The sequence below is a fragment of the Manis javanica genome, chromosome 13 (genome assembly GCF_040802235.1).
Source record: "Manis javanica isolate MJ-LG chromosome 13, MJ_LKY, whole genome shotgun sequence".
Lineage (NCBI taxonomy): Eukaryota > Metazoa > Chordata > Mammalia > Pholidota > Manidae > Manis > Manis javanica.
In genome coordinates, this window is record NC_133168.1 from 81,058,203 (window position 1) to 81,082,570 (window position 24,368).

At 54.0% G+C, this 24,368-nt stretch overlaps 1 protein-coding gene across 2 annotated transcripts in view; it reads left to right on the top strand.

Moving 5' to 3' along the window:
• PGBD5 (piggyBac transposable element derived 5) overlaps positions 1 to 24,368 on the top strand; it is a 93,933-nt gene that overhangs the window by 38,098 nt on the left and 31,467 nt on the right. For both annotated transcript variants that reach the window (XM_073219929.1, XM_037020909.2), the window contains exon 2: positions 22,340 to 22,767. In XM_073219929.1, coding sequence (XP_073076030.1) covers positions 22,340 to 22,767 — 428 coding nt within the window. The remainder of the gene's footprint in view (positions 1 to 22,339; positions 22,768 to 24,368) is intronic.

A 24,368-nucleotide genomic window follows, 5' to 3' on the forward strand; every position in this document is an offset into this window, starting at 1 on the left:
AATGGCTGTTGTCAAAAAGACAAGGGATACAAGAGCTGGTGAGGGTGCAGAGAAGAGGCAGCCCTCATGCTCTGTCGGCTGAACTGGTGCAGCCACTGTGGAAAACAGTACGGAGATCCTCAGAAGACTAAAAATAGAGCCGCACATGATCCAGCAACTCCACTTTGGATATTTACCCAAAGAAAATGAAAACGTTAATTTGAAAAGATATACTCACCCCTGTGTTCACCGCAGCATTATTCACAATAGCCAAGAAATAACCACAGTGTATCCATGGATGAATAGTTGAAGATGTATATATTTGGTGGGAAATCACTCAGCCATAGAGCCATCTTGTTTTTTTGTGACAACATGGATCACATTAAAGGGTATCAGAATGACAAGTACCATATGATTTCATGTATATGTGGAATCTACAAAACAAATGAACAAACAAAACAAAACACTCAGATGCAGAGAATACATTGGTGGTTGCTGGGCAGGGTTGGGGGGAGCTTGTGGGGTGGGCAAAAGGGGAGGTGGTGGTCAAGAGGTACGAACATCAAGTCATAAAAAAATAAGTCCTGGTGATGTAATGTCCATTATGGTGACTAAACTCAATAATAGGGTAGCGCATATTATGTGACTTTATATGGTTACAGGGGACACTGGACTTACTGTGATGATAACTTCTCTGTTTATACAAATATTGAATCATGTCATACATGTGAAACTAATACGTCATATGTCAATTTACCTCAAAAAAACACTCAGAAATACTGGTATTGGTTCAGAGCCTGCTGACTTTCTGGGTGTCGTGGCTTAGTCGCTCCTTTCTGAGCTAGTGAGGACCTGCTAAAGGACCATCGCTGAGTAAACAGGTGTCAGTCACTGAACTCAACTTTGATCTTTGCTTAAGGTCTTTGAGGAGAGTTGCTGGATTTCATGCCCAGCAGCAGTGTGAGTCCCATTTCCCCATGCTGATTCTGGCAGCTCTTCTCTTAAAATCTTTGATAGTTTGATAAAAATAAATGGTACCTCACCACCAGTGGTTAATTTGCCTAATTACTTGTGCAGTTAAACATGAAATCATTTACTTATTGGCCTTTTGATCATGTAAACTGTTCAGGTCCTTTGTCGGTTTTCTCTTTGAGGTATCTGTTATTTTTCTCCTTGATTTGGTAGAAACTCTTTGTATATTTAGATATTACATCTTTTTTTTTTTTTGAGAGGGCATCTCTCATATTTATTGATCAAATGGTTGTTAACAACAATAAAATTCAGTGTAGGGAGGTCGATGCTCAATGTACAATCATTAATCCATCTCAAGTCTAATTCTCGTCAGTCTCCAATCTTCTGAAGCATAACGAACAAGTAGATATTACATCTTTAAGATGTGTTGCAAATATAGGTCCAGTTTCCAGCACGGTATTTCGTCTGGCAAATGCAGGAAGAGATTTTGGGAAAGGAAGCCCGAACTGGGAGAATATGTTCAGCATAACTACAGAACCTTTCCTCCCCAAACCAACATAAAAATTACTTCTTGTGGAAGAAGTGAGTTCAAGGGTTCTGACTGGACAACCGAGCCAAGATGGCCTGTCGCTGCTGCACGTGGGGCCCAGAGAGCCTCACCAAAGCTGGGCAAGAGACATTTCCCATTTTCTTCTATTTTTTTGATGCTGGAATTTTATTTTAGAACGTAGAAGAACTTTCAATTTTTAAAATAATCTTTAAAGTCTAGACAGAGGTAGTATGTGTGTGTGTGTAGTGCATCATTTATAGAAAATGTTAAAATTTCTAAATGGAGGGCAGGTAGAGGCATGGACAAGAGATATGCTTTAAGTACATTCATGTTTCCAAATGATCTTACTTTTAACCTCATTTCCAGGATTCATTATTTCTGAGCCAACAATAAATTATTAGTTTTACTGAAAGTACCTTTCTCTCTTGACCCTGATTCAGTTACTTATTAAGGAGCCTGTATGGCTTAGATTCAGAATTAGAATAAAGGCCAAAAGAGGCAGGACACAGGATGACCCAGATAGCTCCCAGACTCGGGGAGGAACCCTGACCTCAGCAGGTGGGCTGCACCGGCTCTGTGCACACACGGCAGCAAGAAGGCTGTGTGCATGCTCGGCAGGGCCCCAGGTCAGTTGGCAGGGGCTGGTGCGGAGAGAGGCTCCCACTCTTCTTGGCAGGAAGGAGCCCTGTGCGGGTCTGTCCTTAACAATATTTTCCGACTGTTCAGGGACACATAGAGGCTGTGAACAGGCTGTGCTTCCAGCACCTTCTTAAACACCCAGAGAGCAACTCTGCAATGAGATGTACAGGGCTGACTCAGCCTTTCCTGGTGACGTGCTCTGCTGGTGAGGAAGGGCAGGGCAGGGCCGAAGTGGACACTGTCAGAGTGAACGCTGAAATTTGCATGAGAAAGATGGAAGCACTTGAGGCCAGAGGAAACTGATTTTTTTTAAAAATATGAAGACAGAAAAGTTTCATGAGAAAGGTCACAGCTGAGCTAGATTTTGCAAGCTGATAGTGAAGGAGTGTGGGGAGGGAGAAGGGCAGGAAAGGGCACAGCATGGGAACGGGTGGTGGAGGTCAGGACAGGTGGGGAAATGAGGTGGGCGAGGCGAGATGGGCGGCTGGCACTCTGTCCTGGGTGCCGGGCTCTGGGGCCCTGGCTTGAAGGGTGGATGGGATTTGGGCTGGCACAGGTGCATCAGTGGGCTCCGTCCAGGCCAGCCAGGCAGTGTGCCCAGGCAGAGATGGGCCCGCCCAGGCTGCCAGGGTTCCAGCCTCCACGTGAGGCTGGGTTGCACAGCAGATTCTCTCTCGTGAGGCGAGTGCCAGTCCCTGGCGGAGAGCTAGACTGTGTGAGCGCAGGAAGTGCCACCACGCTGAGGTGGCCCAGATCCAGGAGATAGCAGGACCGCCCCAATGCCCAGAGAGGTGGCAGGGATTGGAGTCACTGCAGGATCTGGGGCAGAGCAGTGTGGACCTTTTCCCCTGGGACACACAGAGAGGGGGAGGGTGATGGCATCTGTGCTGGATCCCATTCCGCTGGCCCTGATGTGCACTGCGGGCACCTGTGATCGGTGGGATTACACTGCGGCTGGGTGTGTTCAGAGCCTGACAGGGATGCGTTCAGAAAGGGAGCAGTCTGAGCTTGGAGACTGGAAATTCGGGATTGATTCTGGTTCTGACTTTATAGTTCAGGCAATATCCTCTGCCGCATTCAGCCTTGTAATGTGGGCAAAGTAACAGGTATTTGAGAGGTTCATTGTGAGAACCACAGGAGATGGTGCGGGTGCAGCGGTCTGTGAACTGCAGAGCGCTGTGTGCACAGAAGATGCTGTGCCCACCCCTGCGCCAGCCTTGCTGCGACTCTGCTTGGAGCGGTCTGCATGCACAGCGCCCTTCCTTCTGCTCTCCCATTCCTGGCTTCATCCCAAGCCACTCTCCCTTTGGCCTCTTCGGTGCTCTTACCTTCCTTGCAATAAGCTCTCTCTTGCTCATAACAGCCAAGCCCTGTGCACAGCAAAGGCCTTGTCCCTGGGTGATGGGTGCAGGGGTGGGTGCCGGGCTGCCCAGCCTCCTGGCCAGGTTTGTATTTGCTGGTGGAAGCATCTTCAGGAACCTAACACCATCACCTGGGCTTGACATGGACCACACACCTCCTTCCCTCCCTGCTTTCTGTAATGCACAGATTCTCAGCAGCAAGAGGAAGAGGCTCTTGCAGGTGTTAACTTGGGGGTGTGGTGGGGCAGGGGAGCCCGGTGGAGTTCTGTCCAAGGGGATGGGTGTGGGCGCTCCTGGAGGGGCCCTGGGCCTGATCGAGGGCGGCCCTGCCCTGTGCTGTCCTGAGAGCCCAGTACGAGGAGGAGGAGCTCCTGGCCATGGCCGATGACATTGATTTGGCATCTGAATTAGGAATTCACAGTGGGGTTAATTTCTCCCTGTAATTAAGTCAAGGAAAAGGGCATGAAAGTACTGCTTGTCTCCTTCACATGCACGTTCCCAACTTCTGGGCGGGGCAGGTGGGCCTTGGAGAGAGCTGTCAGCATGTGGGGTGGAAGGGCCTGCCGCCGAGGGACCAGAAGTGCAGGCAGGAGAGGTGGGGATGGGTAGAGGGCTGCAGGGTGTGGCTCAAGTGGCCCAGGCATGGGGTGCCCTCCCCAGCAGGGAAGGCACATGCGGGGAGCGAGGGTAGGGCTGGTGTTAGCCCAGGAGGGGTGCCCCCCAGAGCAGCACCGCAGCTGGTCAGCTCAGTTGGGTTGGGGCTGGGGGAGAGGGAGGTCACTGAGCACTGACTGTGCTGGGTGGTGACGCTGCGTGAATTCCCTCAGGGCCCTGCCAGTCCTTGGGGCGCCTTTGTGGACTAGAAAAGGACCGCTTGGGGGGCTTGGCAGTCAGATCCTCCCCGTTGTGTGTGTGTGTCACCTAGGATCCTGTGTCTTTGGGCTGGCCCACTCAGTCCTTTGTCCGCAGAGGGGGATAAAGTCACGGGATTGCTGAGAAGGCGGACGGGACGAGGATCTGAGAGGCTCTCCTTGTGCGCAGATGTTGGGGTCTGTGCCCGGTTTGGGGATGCATGGGCCACGCCGGTTCTGCCGGGCTTCAGGGAACCCTGTGTGCTCAGGGCTGTGTAGCGGCTCAGGAGGAGCTTTTACAGGGGCATGGTCCCCGCAAGGCTTACACAGAGCAGATGAGGAGTGTGGTTCAGATGCTGGAGCCAAGAGAAGGGGCACCACCATGTGGACAGCCGGGCACCCAGGAGATGCCCAGCTTCCCTAGCTCCAGCGGGGCCCCTGTCTTCCCAGGCTCTGAAGCCTGCCTGGGGTGTGTAGGTGAGCATACATGGACTGGCCGTGCAGCTGCAGGTGGCTGGGAAATCTGTCGGCACAGTTAGAAAACGGATGGTAGGTATGAGCATAGGGGGTGGGCAACAAAAAGACTATTTTTATCTCCTTTGCACTGAGCCTCCACAGGACAGCAAATGCTCTTGGGGAAGGAGCTGCCCAATGACCCTCTCACTGAAATCCCCGTAAAGGAGATGGGAGGTTCTTCAGTGCCGTGTCAGAGCCCGTCTCTACAGAGAAGCAGTCAAATACCGTTTCCCAGGTGCTGGTTTAAAATCCTAGTCACATCTGTAGCATCTTACTGTGCTGGTGGACAGTGACTGCAATGGCATGTTGGGGGGGGGACTTGATAATAGGGTGAATGTAGTAACCACAGTGTTGCTTGTGTGAAACCTTCATAAGATTGTGTATCAATGATACCTTAATAAAAAATGAAAATAAAATAAAATCATAGTCACAAATGGCAGGGGCACAAACATGTCCCAGAATGACTTCTGTCTCTTTGATTCTAAAAGCATGAGTCTGGTTGGTGTCTGCCTGTTAACCTGTGACTTGCTTTCTGGCAAAGTGGCCAGTGTCCCCTGAGCTTGGACTCGGGAAGAGCGGCCATTGGGACCTCTCAGTTGGGGGTCTTCGCATTTTACTGTTAATCTTGTTAATGCAGCATCCCTCTGCTGACACTCAGAACCAAGCCAGAGGTGCATCCTGGCTTGGCCGCCTTGACTCAGACTTTAGGAAAGAGCTAGAGGTCCTGTCACCACATTCCTGTGGGCAGCACACGTGGGGCGCTGACACTTGGCAGACAGCACTAATGGCAGCACTAGCCAGCGCTGCTTCCAGACGCTGCCCTCTGCTCACGTGCAGTGTTCCGTTCACTCTCAGATTGCCCTTTGAAGGGGGCGCTGTACAGATGGGGACACTAGGCTTTGTGGGCTGTGGCCGCAGCTCCCGGGCCCTCATCACACAGATCGTTGCCGGAGGCTTTGCAGGTGCTCTGCCGAGTGCCCAGTCAGGCCGCGGCCAAGGGCCCCACTCCCAGCAGAGCTGTCTCGGCAGGACCCTTACATCTCTGGGAACTAGGTCATCTTCGTTGTGTCCTTGGCGTCACCATATCACAGCTACTTCTTACCGCATGCCCAGCCCCACTGGTGTCAGTATTTCGCACGATTGCCATTTCTTCCTCGTGCCTGGTGTGGTCACCACCACCTCTCCGATTATGCAGAGCCTAGTGGCACACAGCATGGGGGTCGTGACTGAGGGGGATGTTGCTCCTCTCTGCGGTTGGAGGTAAACCACCATTCCCCCTTACCTCAAGAGATTTGCTCCCAGAAGATGAAAGCCCAGCATTGTGTGCCTCGCACTCAGGACGCGGTCCCCTGTGGGGGGCCTATGGCACTTGCAGTCAGGGAGGGGATGTTCCTGGCCCAGGGGGTGCTGACCTCGCACCAAGGGCAGGACAGCTCTCCGTCTCCCATCTGGTGAGGTCCCCCTCAGATACGGCTCTTCTCGTCGGAGTGGCCCCCTTACTCGCTGGCCTGTGATTGTGGCTGCTGTTTACTGAGCACATGATCATGAGAACCACACCATCACCGCCGGCCTTCTGCCGGTGCTGGGAGGGAAGGGGGTCATCTGTCCCCTTCTCATGCAGGAGCCAGCAGCAATCATGTAGGGTCTGCCTCTTGACTGTGGGTAATGGTCATGTTTTTAAAGAGCCTTTGATGGCTTTAGTCCAGCCCCTCTGCCCCGCAGACAAGGGCACCGAGTCACCTCTGCGGCATCAGGCTGCTCATCAGCGGCGAAGCCTGACCAGTGCCTGTCCTCTCCGCCTGCCGCCCCCTCTCTGCCCTGCCCCTCTGATGTCTGAGCTCACACCTCCAGTGCCACCTGGGGCAGCAGGCAGCCAGTGCCATGCAGGCCCTGGCCCTGTGGTGTGTGTTTAAAGGGATCCTTGGAGTTAGAATGCGAACAGGCCATTGAAGGTGACAGTGACAGCCCCAAGGACAGCTGTGCAGGAGGCAGTGTCCGCTTAAGGGGCTGGAGCCTCTGTTTGCCCACTAGTAAGTGGGGCTGCCGGTTTAGGTGACACAGCATTTTCTGTGGTCTTGTCTGGAAGAATCCTAGAGTGTGGGTCAGGTCAGTAAGGCAGGCTGAGTCCTGGAGGATGGGGCTTCTCCTAGACACCTCAGACAGGCTCCAGGTGTGGAGGGAGACAGGGAGCCTGGACTTCCCTCCGAAGCGCAACATGCTAGTAAGTTTCTGCAGAGCTGCTGCTCTCCAACGGGCTCCTTTGGAACTGTGCCTGCACGGAAAGGCAGGGCTCTGCATGCTCCCGCGTGGACACCCCTCGGCGCTCTGTGCACATCTGCTCTGCAGTGGCTCTGTGTCTGGAGGACAGGCTGGGGTGACAGTGAAAGAGCAGCAATGGCAGGAATGCCCCATCGATCCTGAGTGTGTCCTGCCAGGTGCTCGCCCAGCTGACCTCATGGCCGCTCCGCTGGCAGGCAGCCAGAGGCACAGGGGGTGGCATCTCATTCAGGGCCACACAGCTAACAAGAGGCAGGATCACACCCAGCCTGTTGGCGCCAGCATCTGACTCCCAGCCACCAGTCGTGGGAGCACAGCAGGATCTTTAAATACCTATCTCTGTGTTTGTATCTCTATCACATAGAAGTGCCCACAGCAGCTCCTGACACTGGTACAGGTTTGGGGGAGGGAAGAGAGAAAAGCCCTTTCTTGCTGTCTGCCACATCCCCTTGGATGTTTTCCTATTTCATTGTAAGTTTCTTACGTGTATTAAGAAGAGAGCGTGCGCAGTAGGAAGCTCAGATGAGCTCGTGTCTGAAAACTCCATGTCTCACCGACCATCTGTCCATTTTGCATGCGGTGGGCTGGGAAGGGGAGAGAGAGTTCTTTCTTCGGTGCATCTGAGTCATTCAGGGTGGGGATTTCAAGGTGCCACCCTGCTTTCTGGGTTTAGGACCAACTCACAGCTAAGTGGAAGAGGAGAATGGGGGACCCTCCCTGTGTCTTTGGGGCCTGGCTTTCCCCCTCCGTAGGTGCACACACCCCTCCCCCCGCTGGGGCTTTTGCACACATTGTGCCAACATCTAACAGCTGCTTTCTTTCCTGGAGTCTTGACAAACAATACCCTTGGTTACAAAGAGGAATATTTATAACCAGTAGAATGCATAGACCAGGGATATGACTACCATATTAACATTTTGGGGGATTCTTTTCTTTTTTCCAGCCTCATTAAAAATTTATCCCCTGAGGTTCTGTACTGCTGTCAGTCTCCATGCGTTTGGGCGTTTTTTTCTTGTCTGTTCTTATTCCTCCTTAGAAGCTTGGGTCGGGGTTGGGGGAGATCCCAAAGTCTGGAGATGTCTGAACCGACGTCACCCCAGGCCCCGCTGCCTCTCATCGCTGCAGAGGGCAGTGAGTCTGGGGGCACGGGAGCTGCAGGGTCTGGAAGGCGGGCCTGGGACTGGACCTCCCTCCTGCTGCTCCTCACGGGCTCCTGTGGCCTCCCGCGTAAGGAACAGAAATGGACGCTGGAGGCAGGTGGGCCACAGGGCACAGAGGGTCACTGCTACAAAGGATGCTAGAAATCTGATCCCACTGTCAGTTCGCAAGTGCAGCGAGCCTTTTACCGTGAAAGAAGGTCAGAGGGACATCAGGACTTCAGATACCTTGTTCTTTCAGATATCATCTGCTGTCCTTTTCTACGTCTAAGGACCATACATTTAATTATATCAATTATTTCCAGAAATCATATACAGAAATGTAGAAAGGAAAAAATGGAAATCAGCATTAATCCTACTACTTAAAGATGATCCCAGCTCGCCGCTTGCCTTCTGTCCTCTCATTCCGAGTTCACAGGCACACTGCTGTTAGTTTAAGTTTGGGTCATACTGTTCATACTGCTTTGTAATCTTTTAAAAGGTGTTCTCATGAAAGCTCTCTTTTATTCTTAAATATCCTCAACATTCTGTCATTTAAAATTGAATGGTAGGTGACATGTAGTATGTATTAGCTTCACGTTTACAACAGTGATTCAACAATAATATACATTAAACAATGATCACCATAATTCTAGCTTCTATCACCATACAAAGTTGTTACATATTATAAACTATATTCCCTATGCTATACATTGTATCCCATGTCTTATTTATTTTAAAACTGGAAGCTTGCACCTTTTAATCCCCATGTCCCTTTTGCCCATCCCCCGCCACCACTCTTACCTCTTCCAACCACCAGATTGTTCTCTGTATCTTTGAATCTCTTTCTGTTTGGTTGGTTTGTTTTGGTTTTAGATTGCACATACAAGTGTAATCATATGGTATTTGTCTTTCGCTGACTTATTTCACTTAGCTTAATACCTTCTAGTCTATCCATGTTGTCACGATGGCCAGATTTCATTCTTTTTTATGCCCAAGTAGTATTCCCTTGTGTGTGTGTAACACAACTTTATCCATTCATCAATCCTTAGACACTTAGTCACTCCCATATCTTGACTATTGCAAATAATGCTTTAATGACCGTGGGGGTGCATCTTTTCAAATTAGTGTTTTCTTTGGATAAATACCCAGAAGTGGAATTGCCGGATCACATGGCAGGTCTATTTTTAACTTTCCGAGGAAACTCCATACCTTTTTCCATAGTGGCTGCACCATTTTGCCTTTTCTCAGTATCCTCCCGGGTGCTTGCCACGCCTTGTCTTTTCAATACTAGCCATTTTGACAGGTGTGTGCTTACTGTGCTTTTATTTGTATTTCCCTGATGATCACTGATGCTGAACAGCTTTTCGTGTGTCTGTTGGACATTTGTGTGTCTTCCTTGGAGAAATGTCTATTCACATCCTCTGCCCATTTTTTAAATTGGATTGTTCATTTTTTGATATTAAGTTGTATGAGTTCTTTATATTTTTTGGATATTAACCCCATATTAATTACATGATTTGCATTATCTTCTCCCATTCAGCAGGTTGCCTTCTCATTTTGTCGATGGTTTCCTTCGCAGAAGCTTCTTAGTTTGTTTTTTTGTCTTTATGCATGAAGATCAAGAATGGTGTGTATGTGCTTTGCCTTTGACCTTTCAAGCATGGGGTCAACTTTAACAGAAAGGAGATCCAGAAAAGCCTAATAGCTCTGGAAGCGCTGTCTAAATGTGGTCACCGTGCAGTCTAGCATCGGAAGGCGAGTGCCGCGCTGCAGAGCGCCCTGCTGTTTCCATCATGAACGCCGTCAGCTTCCCCTCTCCTGGGCTCACAGCATTAGAAGTGCGATTGTCTGTGCGCTGTGGGCAGTTCTGCAGGCGCTGCCCAGACGGCACACTGGCTGTCCTCTGTTGTGAGGTGTGTGGGTGACCGAGGCCCCTGGGCAGTGGGTGGGTGGGGCCGCCCGCCTGGGAGCCTCTCGGGCTCCCCCCTCACCAGGCGCTCAGGCAGCCAGCTCCCTTCCCAGGCTCTAGTTGCTGCGAGCTCCGCACCTCTGTCCCCTCTCCTGTGAGCCATCCCTGAGACGCATCCACACACACGAGCCCCCAGCGGTGTGGCAGGCACATCATCACTCCACCCTAAGGTCAGTGTCCCCTCCCCACACTGGGCCCCTCAAACTTAGGTCAGCTTGTAGAATTAAAAAATGTACCTCAGAGGCCTCCTTCCTGAAGGGATGATCTGACTTTCGCCCAACTTGTACAATCTCTTGGGCACAAAAGGACTCATTTTTAAATTCTTTGAAGCAGTGGCTGGGCCTAGATGGCAATTGCCTTGTGTCTTTGGTTCTCAGAGAGTAGGAGTTTCTGAAACGTCCCTGAATCATCTAGAATCCAAGCTCCAGCTGGCTCCCAGGCCGCCTCAGCGGCCTGCCTCACTGTTCCGAGTGGAAGCCCCCTCCTGCCCGGGAGCTGGGTCCCCTCAGGGGTGTTTTTGTCCCACTGATGCTTGCATGTTTGTAAGAACATCCTGAAACTGCGTGATAGCCAGGAGACGGGGCAGTTAGAATGGTTTGGGGTCAGAAAGGACAAACTGCAATTTGAAACAGAGACCGCTGCCAGGGCATTTGCTGTGGCGAAGAGCCAGAGGTCTTGGTGGTCTGAGAGGGGCTCAGGCAGATGAACATCAATCTCCCTTTGGAAGTGAGCAGAGTCTGTGAGTGCTCAGCCCCTTCCAGGCTCAGGAGGGAAAAGGGGGTCCTATTGACCCTGGGAAATTTGCCAGCCCACATTTACAGAGCACCTCCTCTGTGCAAAGGAGATGCACCCCTTGCCTGGGTGCATCTAACACGTGCCAGTTAACATGTGGGGCCAGGTCACAGATGGCGGCGCTGCATGGCATGTGGGAGAAGGGCCTGGGCTTGCTCACAACCACAGAGGCCTCCTTTGGGGCTCAGTCACATGTGGGGCTGTGAGGTGGTGATATAGGGGACTCTGGACTGGGACCGTCTGGGTAAGGTGTACCGTGGTGCGGTACCCAGGGCACCTACTCGAGCTGGGCCATCTGGCGTGAATTCTGGTTCTGCCCCTGACTAGTTGTGTGACCTCAGGCAAGCCCTTAACCTCTGTGTGACTCAGTTTCCTCACTGGATAAGTGGGGTTAATAATAAGACAGATCTCTGAGAGTCTCTTCAAAGAAAAGTGAATTGAGCTGTCATTTATGAAGCAGACAGAGCTCACACCTATATAAAAGTATAAACGCTTTCTCTGTGTATGTTAAAAGAAACAAGCATGATGCGTTTATAGTCACTGTTAAATAAATAAAATGCTCCTCTTGGCAACGCTGGCGGAGCTGGGCTCTGGGAGTGTGACCCTGAGAAGGGAGAGGCTGCCAGGGAGCTGGGAGACGGGAGCTGCAGGCCTGAGTCACTGTCATTACCCGTGGGCTGAGGGGCCGAGCGCTTCCGCTCCTGTCATCCTGGGGGCTGTCTCTCATCCAGCTCCTGTTTCCTTCTCTCTCCTTCTCTCCCATTCTGCCTTGTTTCCCACCAGGCTGCAGGTGGGTTTGCAGGGAATGTGAGGGATATAATTAGTATCCAGGGTAAAGCAACTCCAGCTTGCCCTCGTTCAGCTTGACCGGCTGAGCCGAGACAGGGTCCCACCATCTGCCCACAGGGTGCATAGGTGTCCCTGGGGTGGGAGGAGAGGAGGCGAGGATGCCAAAACCTTCCCGCTGTGCTCTCCCCACGGCCCCCAGCCCCCTTGCAGTGCCCCCCCTCCAGAGCGAATGTAGAGAGCCTGGCGGCAGAGGAGAGGGGGTCTGGCGCGGGGGTCTGAGGACCTGGGCTGTGTGATGTGTGGCTGCAGAAGTGGCTGGTGGTCTGTGGGGGGCCATCAAGGATTGCACCAGTGACATGACACCAGGAGCTGCTGAGGGGTGCCTAACGGAGGAGGGGGGCTACCCCCCAAGTCCTAATGGGTCCATCTGGGGCGGGAGTGTGGCACCGTCCTTTGCTCCCCACCACCCCCAGATCAGGCAGAATCAGCTCCCTGCAGCAGGATGGGAGCCCGGGAGCCGGCCATGTCGGGATTGTGGGGGCAGGCAGACGGCCAGTGGCGCTACCTGCACCTGCCCCATAGCCCGATTCCATGCAGGTGTCTGTGACGTCAGTCTCACTGTTGCCTAGCGACCATCCTGTGGGCATCGCCCTGATGCTGCTGCTCAGGCCAGGCTCCTGCCCTGGAGCCAAAGTCCAGACCTGAGTCTGTGTCCACCCCCTGGTCTGAGTGGCCTTGTGACCCTTACCTTCTCCTTTGGGTTGGAAGGGGCCAGACCCTTTCCTTCCGGAGCCTCATGACTCCTCTGACTTCTCCGCAGACTCGCTCTCATTCTGTGTGGCGTGTGGCTGGGGGGTCCCACAGGTCAGGAGGGGCCTGCGCCACTCACTCTGCTGCTGCTTCAGGCTCCCTGGGGTTTGTCAACACTGAGGCAAGACTACAAAATGGCACATTTCGGCCCCGTGCGTGTGTCTCTAAGTGTTTCACCTCCTCTGGAGGGAAGCATAGAGGTCTAAGGGGTCAGGAGGGATGTGAGGTCTGGGCAGAGTGGGGCACCCAATCCCCACCTCTTCAGCACAGACACGTGCCTACACGCACATGCACACACACTCCCGTGGTCCTGCCTGCGCCCCTGGGCTGCCTAGAAGGGCGCCCCAGCTCCATGGTCGGGTTTCACTTTTTCCCTGTCTCCAAGCCTCCTCTTTCTTCTGACGTCTCCTCTGCCTGCTTCTCACACACACCCTCCTAGTCTGAACTTCATCAAACACATGGAAAACCAGAAGCAAAACTAGAAAAGCTAGAAAGACAGCCGTCTGGGGAGCTTTGTGCCCTCCTGTGTGGGATGCACGTGGCAGAGGGAAGAGATTGTGCGGCTCCTTCATTCACCAGTGGGGGTCGCCTCGAGAACGTTCCCTGTGAGCCTGAGGCCCCAGCTGCAGAGTCGGTGTTCCAGCACCTCTCTGGGCGGCCGTTGTGGGAATTCAGCTTGCTCAGGTAAAGGCCCATCGCAGTGCTTGATGCAGTGAAGGCCTTCTCTCAGGTGCATTTGGAACATGCTTCCTGGGGCCTAGGATGGCTGCACATGGTTTTCATCAGTCATGTGGCCCTGAAGGCCTGGCAGTGTGGGCCTTTCTCTGACAGGGTTCCTTTCTCTGGTGTCTATCTTTTTAAAAATTATTTTAGTATTTATTTTAAACATCAGCTAAGAGAAACTGCCAAGACTCTAGGCACCCACATAAGGGTGTTCATATTTCTGGGTTACATCATCATCCCAAAGCATTCATGATGGCTTGGATGCAATAATAACTCTTCAGACCTAGGTAATTTGCCACAAGGGAACTTAGAAAGATAACACTTAATGAGAAAATGTATAACCGATCAGCACATGTTCTTTCTAGAGCCTGCCCAGTTCCCAAGGGACAAAAAGTCCGACTCAATTAAAATATTTTTGGAAGCTGAAAACATTGTAGAGTAAAAGCTAAAGGCAGAAATTTTCTCTCTTCAGTTTGCCCCAAGCACCCTCCTATTTCTCTAGTCTCTTCTAAATCACCCCGACTAAAAACTTTACACTTTTTGGGTCAGTAGGAAATAAATACCATCCCCTATAATGAGAAACTGGATTTTCAGCACCTGTCAGCCAAAGGTCCTCAGTGAATGCTTCAGTATTTTCAGTTATGTCTCCAAAGAGGTGCTCCAGTTGCCAATGGCGATGTCTTAAACCAGAAAGCTACAGTCTGAATGGTTTTCTTAATCAAGAATGAGGAGGCAGAAAGAAAACTTGCTGAACGGAAGCAAAATGCAGTGATAACCAGTGTGTCCAGTCTCTGGGGTCTCTCTTGAAGAAAGGAGTGGGGCCACCCTGGCAAGCATGCATCCTGCTGCCTGGAACTGGCCAGGCCAGCGACTAGTGAGCGTCGTCGGGACTTTCGGAGTCCCAGCAAATGGGAGGAGGCGGGTCTGGGGAAGGAGCCCGAGGGAGAGCAGCATTCCAGGAAGATGGAAATCCCGATCTGATTGGGAGGAGGAACAGTAGTGAGTGTGGTCGGCCCTCAGAGGGGAGCAGAGAAAAGCTGTGAAGCTGGAGGAAACTGGCAAAGCATCCGGGTGGCCCATCCGGACTGGTCTCTTGGATGCCATGGAGCCTGCTGGGGTGGGCGGCCCAGGATGGGCCAGTGGGGCCATAAGGGGACGTCCCTTCCCCTCGCTGCCCCACCGAGGTGGGAAACACTTCCGCTGTCCTTCCCAGGCAGAGACTTTAAAAATGCAGCCTCTGTGAGAAATAACAGTGTCTAAACAAAGCACAAACTGGCCTGCACGTTGGCTGGTGGGCGATTGCTGAGGCTGCTGCCCTGTGACAGCCACCTGGCGGGGCAGCTTCCTGGAGGAAGACAGAGCCCTGGGTAACGGAGGAGCGGGCGCTGCAGCTCACGTGACTGAGCACCACTCTTGGGCCTCACCTCACCCTCAGTCATCCCGCCGCCACCTTCACCAGCTCTGTGCCTTTCATGTTGCTGCGATCTTTACCTCGCCAGCGTGCAACAGACCGAGTGTTTGTGGCCCCAAGTTCATAGGCCGAAACCTAATCCCCAGTGTGGTGGTGTCAGGAGGGGGCCTGTGGGAGGCGGTGAGGTCGTGAAGATGGGGTCCCCATCATGAGCCCCCAGAGAGCTCCCGGCCACACACCCCCAGATGGGAGCACGCGAAGGAGGCAGCCCTCTGAGCCGGCAAGCGGCCCGTCCACACACCGGGTCTGCCTGCGGCCTGCTCTTGGTATCCAGCCTCTGGGCCTGTGCGAACTAAGGTCTGTGGTTGAAGCGCCAGCCTGTGGCCCTGTCACAGCAGCCCGCGGTGGATGACAGTCACGCCACCTGCCCCAGGTCACACCCTCGTGGGCCATGCGGCTGGAGCCCAGTCCTGGTCTTCAGTTCTGCTGGACAGCGCCTGTTTCAGAATCATGACAGGAGACTTTCATATGCTTATGTTCCTCACAGTACTCACGTCACTGTCTCACCACCTCATCAGTCTCAGAAGGGAAGTGAGGTGAGGCACCAGTGGGTGAGACCCCGAGGAACTGCAGCTCCCAGAGATTCTGGTCAGGCAGTGAGAGAGCCAGGAACAGAACCAGCTGCGGCACAGCCCCAGCCCCAGCTGTAGGGAACCCTGCCTGTCATCCTTAGCAGGCACCTCTGGGACTGTGGTTTTACTGAGACAGTGTCTTAGGGTGGGAGCCTGGGCCAGGGAGGAGGCTGGTCCCAGGAGGAGGCTGGTTTTGGGAGGAGGTTGAGCCAGGGAGGAGGCTGAGGTGTGGCAGTGGGGATGAGCCTGGCGTGGGGAGGAGGCTGAGCCAGGGCAGTGAGGATGAGCCTGGGCCAGGGAGGAGGCTGGTCCCAGGAGAAGGCTGGTCCTGGGAGGAGGTGGAGCCAGGGCCTGGGCGGTGGGGATGAGCCTGGCCCGGGGAGGAGGCTGAGCCCTGCCTTCTCTCGGCTTTTAGGCTACTGTCACTAAAGGAGTCAGAGTCACAGTGGCTGTGTGTCCCTGCCCGTGTCCACCTGCCCCCTGGGTGTCTCCAGCGTCCCTGTTCTGCAGGCCTCCCTTGCTAGGCACACTGTTCACAACCCTGTGTTGTCACCTTGCCACTTCCATGGGGACCAGATCTGGTCGGAGGGGCAAAATCCCTGTTCTGCCTGTCCAAACGCGTGTGGCCTGACCTCTGCTCACAAAGCCCAAAGAGTTGTTTGTGCACATGACCTAGAAGGTAGATGCCACCGCTCCAGACGGAGGTGACTGTGGTGGGTCCTCAGGTGCAGGCATGTGGCAGTGAGGTTCCTCGGGGAGCAGACTCTGCCATCCTTCAGCTGCTCCTGTTGGTCAGTGCACGAGGAGAGGGTCGGGGCCGCGTCTGCCCAGCAGAGCACCCCAGGAGGTGGTTTAGAGCACGTGGGCTGCAGGCACGTGGGCTGGCTGTCACACATAAATGGAATCTTGTGTTTTGTGTGAGATGGAGTCAACATTTTTGAAGGTGAGCTGTCCTGCAAAGTTCTGATACGTCAGGCTTGTGTGCATGTCACCCCTTCTCTGTATACCAGCTCTTTGTCCTATGACATCTAGTCAAGGTTATGGATTTAACATCTATCTTCATAAATGAGCCTCTTTCTGTAGGGACTGCAGACCATTAGTCTGTGGTCTGTTTCACATGAATGTCAACTCAGGTGCCTGCTTCCAAAATTGTTTCTTTGTATTGCCAATTTCTTTGCCACCTACTGTGTTGTATTAGCTTGAGGAAGACACACATATACACCACAGGCATGCGCACAACTGCACACACACACAGATATGCACATACCTGCACACACACAGGCGTGCACACACCTGCAGAGTTTACTCCTACATATTCCTGACAAGGAAGCCCTGCATAACTGAAGCTGTCCTTGGGGTTTCCTAGCCAAGTCTCTGCACGGTGTCTGAGGGCTCTGGAGAATGGCTACCAGCTTCATGTATCCTTTGTTGGAAGGAACCATTCAGAGGCCTAACACTAACCTGAACCTAACTGGTATTGGAAGGCGCGCAGGTCAGCCCCCAACAGGAAGGGGAGCCCGGGTGCTGCCACAGCTGCTCAGTGAGGCGGGTAAGAGTTACCCCATCCAGCCACACTGATGGGGGGCTGAGCCCCAGGATGGCAGGAGCACGGCCAGGGCTCCCGTCCCTGTGTGGAGACCCCCTGATATGGCTGCAGATGGAATTTGTTTGGTCACTTAGCTGTGAATGAAGAGGTCAGACAAGGAGAGGAGCCCCTGGGGCTCTCAAGGGGTCTCTGGAGCTTGGCGGATAGGTGGCTCATCCGGCACATCTGCCCCTGGAGGAGGGAAAAGGAGTTTGAGAGCAACGAAGGTCAGACTGGCTGCCGCTGGTGCAGAGGTCAGGGGTGCTGCTGTGTCTACACTAGCGTTTTATAGAAGGTAGTGCTGCAAGTGTTTTCAGTGTCCCAAATGAGAAGAATGCTTTCATGATGACGCAGGACATTCCTATTACGTTTCTGTACCTGTTTGAAATAGCTTGGAGATGAATTAGTCCATTATTTTAAACCCTTAATTCAAAATTCATATTTGATCCTCATCTGGGTCAGAAAACTGCAGACAATTTGTACCCTAAAATACCAGTTTTTGCAAAGTACCATTCTTGTCTCAATATGAATGCTTCTGCATCTAAAAGGCTGCACTTTAGAAAGCCCTTGTACAAGGTCACCCTTTTCTCCAGATGGGTGAAGGTGGGGATCGGTGCCACCTGGGGGTGCGGAGCTGCCCCCCGCATCTGTGGTCACAAAGTGAGGGAGTGGAAGTCGCAGGCAGGGGCTTCAGCAAGCCCCTCATCCAGCCCGGGGGTGCTCAGGGCAGACCGCCAGGATGGGCCGTTGCCTGCGTGGTGCCCTGCGACTTCACACGCCCTGCAGTGGTTTTTACCCCCGTTTGATGGATAATGAAGCTGAGGTGCAAAGAGGTCATGTGGCCTGCCCAAGGTCACTCAGTCCCAGCTGTGAACAGGGAGGGAGCATGGCCAAGAGGGGCTCTACAAGGGTTTCCACCAGCTCAGGGAGGGAGGGAGGAAACCAAACAGAACGAGACGCAGAGCCCACCCACCCAAGCGGGTGCCTCACCGTCTGTGGTGCATCTGCACATGTCCTGCCTGGTGACCAAGGGCTCTGAATTCCCGGTCTGTATCCCATCCCAGGACGTGCCAGGCTGTCCCTGCTTGGCCCCCTTGACCTCACACATGTCTTGAGGGTGGTGTGCAGCGCCAGCATCCTGCTGTCCGGGCTCCCTCTCACACGTGTTCCTGGCCAACCTACCCTCTCACCAGACACTAGCGAGGGGGCTGGCATCCCAGAGAGCAGACCCTTCCCCTGGGGCCTGGCGCGATGCCCCTCCTCCCGGAGGGCAGTGGGGGTGCGTCCTCCCCTGCCAGGCTCTCCACACCCTCGGTCAGTGGGGGTGAACACCATGGGCTTGGAGGACAGACAGTGACAAGGCAGCCTCAGCCTCTGGCCTCACACTCCAGCTCGGGTCAGTGGGGAGGCAGCACAGGTGGGACCGCCAGCAGACCAGGATGACTGTAAGCCCCTGATAAGAACCACAGATGTGATCAACACGAGGAAGGGAGCCTACTGGGGGCTGAGACTGTGACCAGCAGTGGGGTCTGTGCATGGTTGGAGGACTTCATCACCTGATGAAACTGGGACCCTCAAGAGCTTCCTGCCTGCACGTGGGCCAGTATGGATGCCCTGGGGAGGGGGGCTTGTCAAGGCCAAGGCCTGACCCAGATCTGTCTGCACCCAAGTGCCTGCCTGGCCCAGAATGCGGAGGGGGCTGCAGGGCCCTGAACACTCGGTGGGGGATGGTTTGCTTTCAGTGCAGTGGGAAATCGTGGGTGTGTTTGATTTAAGCAGGGAGGCTTTGCAATCTGGTTAATATTCTTTTAAAATTTCTCTTGATGCTGTGAATTGGGGGATGTTGGCTTTGTCTCCCAGGACAGAGGTGACCACCTGGGTGAGAGGGCTACAGTGGGTGGCTGGTGACACGATACGAGGTAGAAATGGAGGGCATGCTAGTAGGCAGGGATGGTGGTGTGGGGAGAAGGACCCACGGAGGTGCAGGCTTCCCACTGAAGTAATGGGGGGCTGGGGGAGAGCTGAAGGGGAGAGGAAGGTGGGGTGCCCAGGGTCTTGGAGTTGACACATCTCTGAGATACCAGCCCTCGTCATGTCCTCGGACAGGTGGAAATGGTAAGTGGATGAGGCTGCCCTCCAGTGGAAGCACTGCCCCCAGGGCCCGGGAACCTCCAGCGCCAGTGCACCTGTGTCCAACCTGGTGCCACACACGCCTGTAGGGACGCTGATCGTAGTGCGGAGCCTGTAGGGACGCTGATCGTAGTGCGGAGGAAGGGCGCCAGGAGCAGAACCTGCCGTGGCCTCCCTTCAGGTGCAGGGCAGGACCTGCCGGGGCTCACTGACCTCGTGGGCAGTCCTAGGATCCCGCCCCCCACCCCGCCCCCGACGCTGCATGCAGCACAGATCCCGCCCCATGCCATGCTCGGAGCGAGTCTGGGCCCAGCGCCCTGTGGTGCCCCTCCTCCCTTCCTGCACCGTCCCTGTGTGCTGGGGCCTTCGCATATGTTCTCATTGCTTGAATACCTGTAACCTGCCCAGTGAGACAGCTAAGAGTCACCCTGTGTGGTCACGCAGGTGAGGGGCCAGGCCCCCATCACCCACCTCTCATGTCTGCTCCAGACCCTGCCTTCCCGAGATCTACATTCAGGGTCCCTCTTGTGAGCATAGACCCCCCCACCCCGAGCCTCATGTCACTGGGTCCCTGTTTGTGGCCTGCTCCTCACAGTAGGAGGAGAGCTCTGGGGGAGGGGATGTCAGGTCTCACTGCTCTCCACTTCCAGGGTCCATGTGACATGCATGTGCTCACCAGTCAGTGGCCTTGCTAACTGCCCTTGGTTTGCAACCCCCTTTCTAAACAGAACACCTGCTTTTGTTCCCCTGCTGAAAAGAGGGGCCTGTTTGCTAGCATGGGGTGGGAGTGGGTGGGGGGATTTGATCATTACTGTCATGCGCCCTGGGTCTGTGTGTGAGGGAGTGGGTGGTCCCCTGGGGGCTGATGGTGGGCAGCAGCCATGGGGCCTTGAGAGAGAGGCATGGTGACGTGGGGATGCGGTGGGAAGAGAGGAGGCAAGGGTTGCGTGGGGCCATCACCTAGCAGTGCGTCTCCCCCAGCCCAGACACCCCGACAGACCTGGCCCCTCCTCCTCCAGGTCCGGCCTGTCCCCCTCCCCCTCCCCCCCCCCCCCACCACTCCCGCTTCCGTGCTGCCTTAGGGGCTTTTGCCCTTGAGGTGCTCCTTCCCCTTTGGTCATTTCTCACTGCAGTGTGATCCTGCTTTGCCCTCCGTGAAGGTGGGGGGAGGTTGTATGGTTTAACGGCCACGCACCTGGCCTATGTTGCATGCATGCACTGTGTGCGGGAAAGCCACATCCCTTCCTGTCCAAATGGCATGCGTGTGCTGGCTCTGGGCCAGGTGGGATGAAGCTCACCGCAGGGCACGTCGATGGGGGTGACCTTGGGCTGTGTCCGTACACACTTCTCAGCTCCTGTTCCTCACCTACAGGATGGGATGATGTTTCCCAAGGCCATTGTGAGGACCACGCGGGCTGGCACCTGGAAAAGCTCCCCATAAGTGATTCAAACATTAGGGAGTCTTATTTTGGCTGGGGGTGTTGCTCCCCCCTGGGGCCATCTATGAAATGGCCACGTCATTAAGTTGGCGATGGGATTGAATCTCCTAAGGAGCATTTCCCTCTCCTCCCCTCCATTCCTTCCCAGCGACTGGCCTGTGCCAACACTTCCCCGACACTAAGAGTCGCACTGAAAGGTCGTGGAGGATGCTTGTAAATCAGAACTACACAGATGAGAGGGAGCCGACTACTTCCCAGTTTCTTCATGAGCCATTGGCCAGGCCAGAGTTTGCTGTGGAAATTCATTTCAAAATACCTCGGAGGCAAAATGACTTGAAATATAACTGTTAGAAGAGAAAGGTTTATTCTGCTTACTCAGCATGATGTATCAGTGAAAGTGCTGGTTTTCCTCCTCTTTTAAGACCTATCCCTGAATAGTTTACGGCCTTAACCCACCACTAGCTGCCAGACTTTGCTGAAATAGAGTCATTTTCACTAAGGGCAGGTGTGGGCCTCAGGCCGACCTCCCTAACCGGGGTCCTTCTGTCTACCTGGCCTCGTCGTGCCCACCAGGGCCTCTTCCTCCAAGCCCAGTTTGATGCCCACGGCTCCAAAACCACCTGGCAGCTTTACAAGAGGTGAAAGTGCAACATGGCCACTTTGCTCTCTGAGCTTTGGTTTCTTCTTCTGTGAAGTGAGGACAGAACATTCAGCAGCTCTCGGCCCACCATCCGTGGCTTTCTGCTACAACGTCCCAGTACAGGTCACCAAGCTTCAGGCCCCTCTGAGGGTCAGGCACTCCCTGAGGCCAGGTGCGCTCCCAGTGTGCACCCCACCCAGCAGCCTTGCAGAGCAGATGTCACAGTGCCTGCTGCAAATGGGAGAGATGGAGATACTTTTCTAAGTATGCAGTTAGCTGGAGATGAATTTAGGGTTTCAGCTCCCAAATCTGCCTATCTGAATCTAAAGGTTGGGCTATCTTGTCTACACTTGTCTATCTTGATTTTGCTGTGGAAAACTTGTGTTTCAGAGACTGCTTACATCAGGAGTAGGATGTTGGAGGGGTGGGGGGTTAAAGTACTGAAGAATGTGCACTGCTTTTATTAGAAATCGCTAGGCGAATGCGATAGAAGCAAAGCTTGTCTCCTACAAATCTCTGCCTGCTGTTAGCTTGGCTTAAGTCACTACCTGGAATTGCAAGCCATCTCTTTTATGGATATAAATACGTGTATGTGTGTGTGTGTTTCAAAAGGCTGTCCCTGCATTAGTCAAGCATTGTGAGTTTTTTCTTCCACTGGTGAAATTATGTAGATGAGTCCGTCCAGGGTCCTTCACTAATAAATTTAAAGTTACCACATGGAGGATGTGTAGTTAAAATTGCAGTCTCACCTGGATGGACTATTTCAGGCCCCAAGTGAAAGCATTCTTATTTCCAGAGTCACCTTATTTACAAGAAAACCAAACCAGAGAGCCATGGCCGAGCTCCCGTGTTACGATTTCCACGCCTTTGCGTCCTCCCACCCCCACCCCATGCCCTTTTCTCTTTGGATCAGTATTTCTGAGTTCGCAAGATCTCTCAGAAAGCAGTGTGTGCAGAACAGAGAGAGGGCCCCGGGTCAGGGAGCCAAGGTGCAGGGCCTGGGGACACAGTGGAGGGAGCAGGGCAGCTTCTGTAGGGGGGCACTCTGAGCTGAGGCCCGGCCGCGGGAAGCACGTCCTTGTGCTGGACGGGGCTGCGGGTTGCAGCAGTAAGCCCTCAAATGATCCTGTTTTAGGTCCGACCCAAAAGATGCCCCCCAGCGCCAGCGCCATGGACTTCTTCCAGCTCTTCATCCCAGACAACGCCCTCAAGGACATGGTGGTGCAGACGAACATGTATGCCAAGAAGTTCCAGGAGCGCTTCGGCAGCGACGGCGCCTGGGCGGAGGTGACCCTCTCTGAGATGAGGGCATTCCTGGGCTACATGATCTCCACCAGCATCTCCCACTGCGAGTCGGTCCTTAGCATCTGGAGCGGCGGCTTCTACAGCAACAGGAGCCTGGCCCTGGTCATGAGCCAGGCCCGCTTCGAGAGGATCCTCAAGTACTTCCACGTCGTGGCCTTCCGCTCCAGCCAGACCACGCACGGCCTCTACAAGGTCCAGCCCTTCCTTGACTCCCTGCAGACCAGCTTCGACTCTGCCTTCAGGCCTTCCCAGACCCAGGTGAGGCCACATGTGGGCCCCCGCTCCTCTGCCTCCCCCACCTCGCCTGGCGCAACTGCAGCCTGGCCTCCTGGGCCTGCCTGGGCCTGAGGTGTTAGCCCTTCCTCCAGCCTGTCGCCTGAACCACGTTAGACCCCGGGGGGCGTGACAGGTGACAGTTCAGACCACAGAGAAGTTGGAACCCGGCATTTTGTTCTGAGCTACACTTCCCTCCTCATCCTAATTGCATTTCCTTTACAAATTGTGTTTTGCTGGGGCTCGTGTCCTTGGTGTATTCTCTGAGTACGTGATCACTGGCTGGCAGCGAAAGGGCTACATGCCTTCTGGTGGCAGAGGGAATGAGCCTGGGATTGAAGCCATCCCTTGGGTCATCAGGGGTCACTCATGTGCCAGGTGGGGTCCACCTGACACAGGTGGCAGAGGTGTGGGCCTTTGGGTGACTCTGATAGAGCCCCAGACCTCACTGCTGTGGTCCCTAATGCTGACCTTCCTAAATGGTTCTAGAAAGCTCTGTCTCCTCTCAGGCCCTGAGCCCCTGCTTTCTGACATCAACTGTGGCAGGTGCATTTGGCTGTGGCGAGATGGAGTCTCAGAATTGTCCTTAGAATTGCTCTGCTGTTCTGTAAACAGAGGAAATGGCTCACTTCTAGAGCTTTCTCTAACCAAAACTTGAGTAAGTTCTTGGCCCACGTGAGACCAATTCCTTCTGGCCTGTTTGATGTGGAGACAGACGTTCACTTCGCTTCTAGACACACTTGAAGCCTGGCCGGTCCACCTCTTCTGCCTGGTGCTTTGCCTAAAGGGCCTTCTTCATCAACCCCACGTCCTCTTCAGGGTCTCCTTCCAGACCGTTGCCCTGAGTGCGTGTCTTGCCTTCTTCCCTACACAGCTGGAAACCGTGGGGAAGATACTGCCCTGTCTCGGGTTTGTGGGGGCCGTAAAACAGCCTCGGGGCGTCCTCCTGCCGTCGTGCAAGTTAGGGCTCCGGGTGTCCATGGGGCTCACGCCCGTGCTGGCTCCCAGTTTCCGGGACTCCCCCTGCTACCTACAGGGCAGCCACATGCCATTCTGTCTTGTCTCCCAGTGGGTCACTTCCCTCCTCCCAGGAGCTGGGGGCTCTGGGCCCCCCAAGCCGTGCCTTCTGCCAGGCCCCGCAGGACCAACTACAGGGCTGAGCACATCATTTCTTGTTTCATTGAATATTTGCTTGGTTGAAAACAAACCAAGTCAGAGAGATGTTGTCTGGATTCAAGGAAAAAATATTCTGATTATCCTTGGGGTCAGACATTCTAAGGCCTGCTGGAGAAGGCTGCGGGCTTGCTACGCCCGGGTATCTCTCCAGAATCAGTATGGCTCTCTGGAGAGTTGATATTTAACAGCCTGAAGACAAGGTTGCTGAGGGTCCTCCTGGCACCTGGACCAGGTGACCCTTACCCACAGTTATAGTCACGTTTGTGGCGTGCCTGCTGTGTGCTGGCCCTGTGCTTGTGTCTCCTGGAAATGCAGTATCAGATGCCTACAACCAAAAGCCAGGGTGAGTGTCATGCCTGTGCGTATGTCTGCAGAGTGTGGGGCAGCTCTCAGGCCCACTGCAGGGCCCA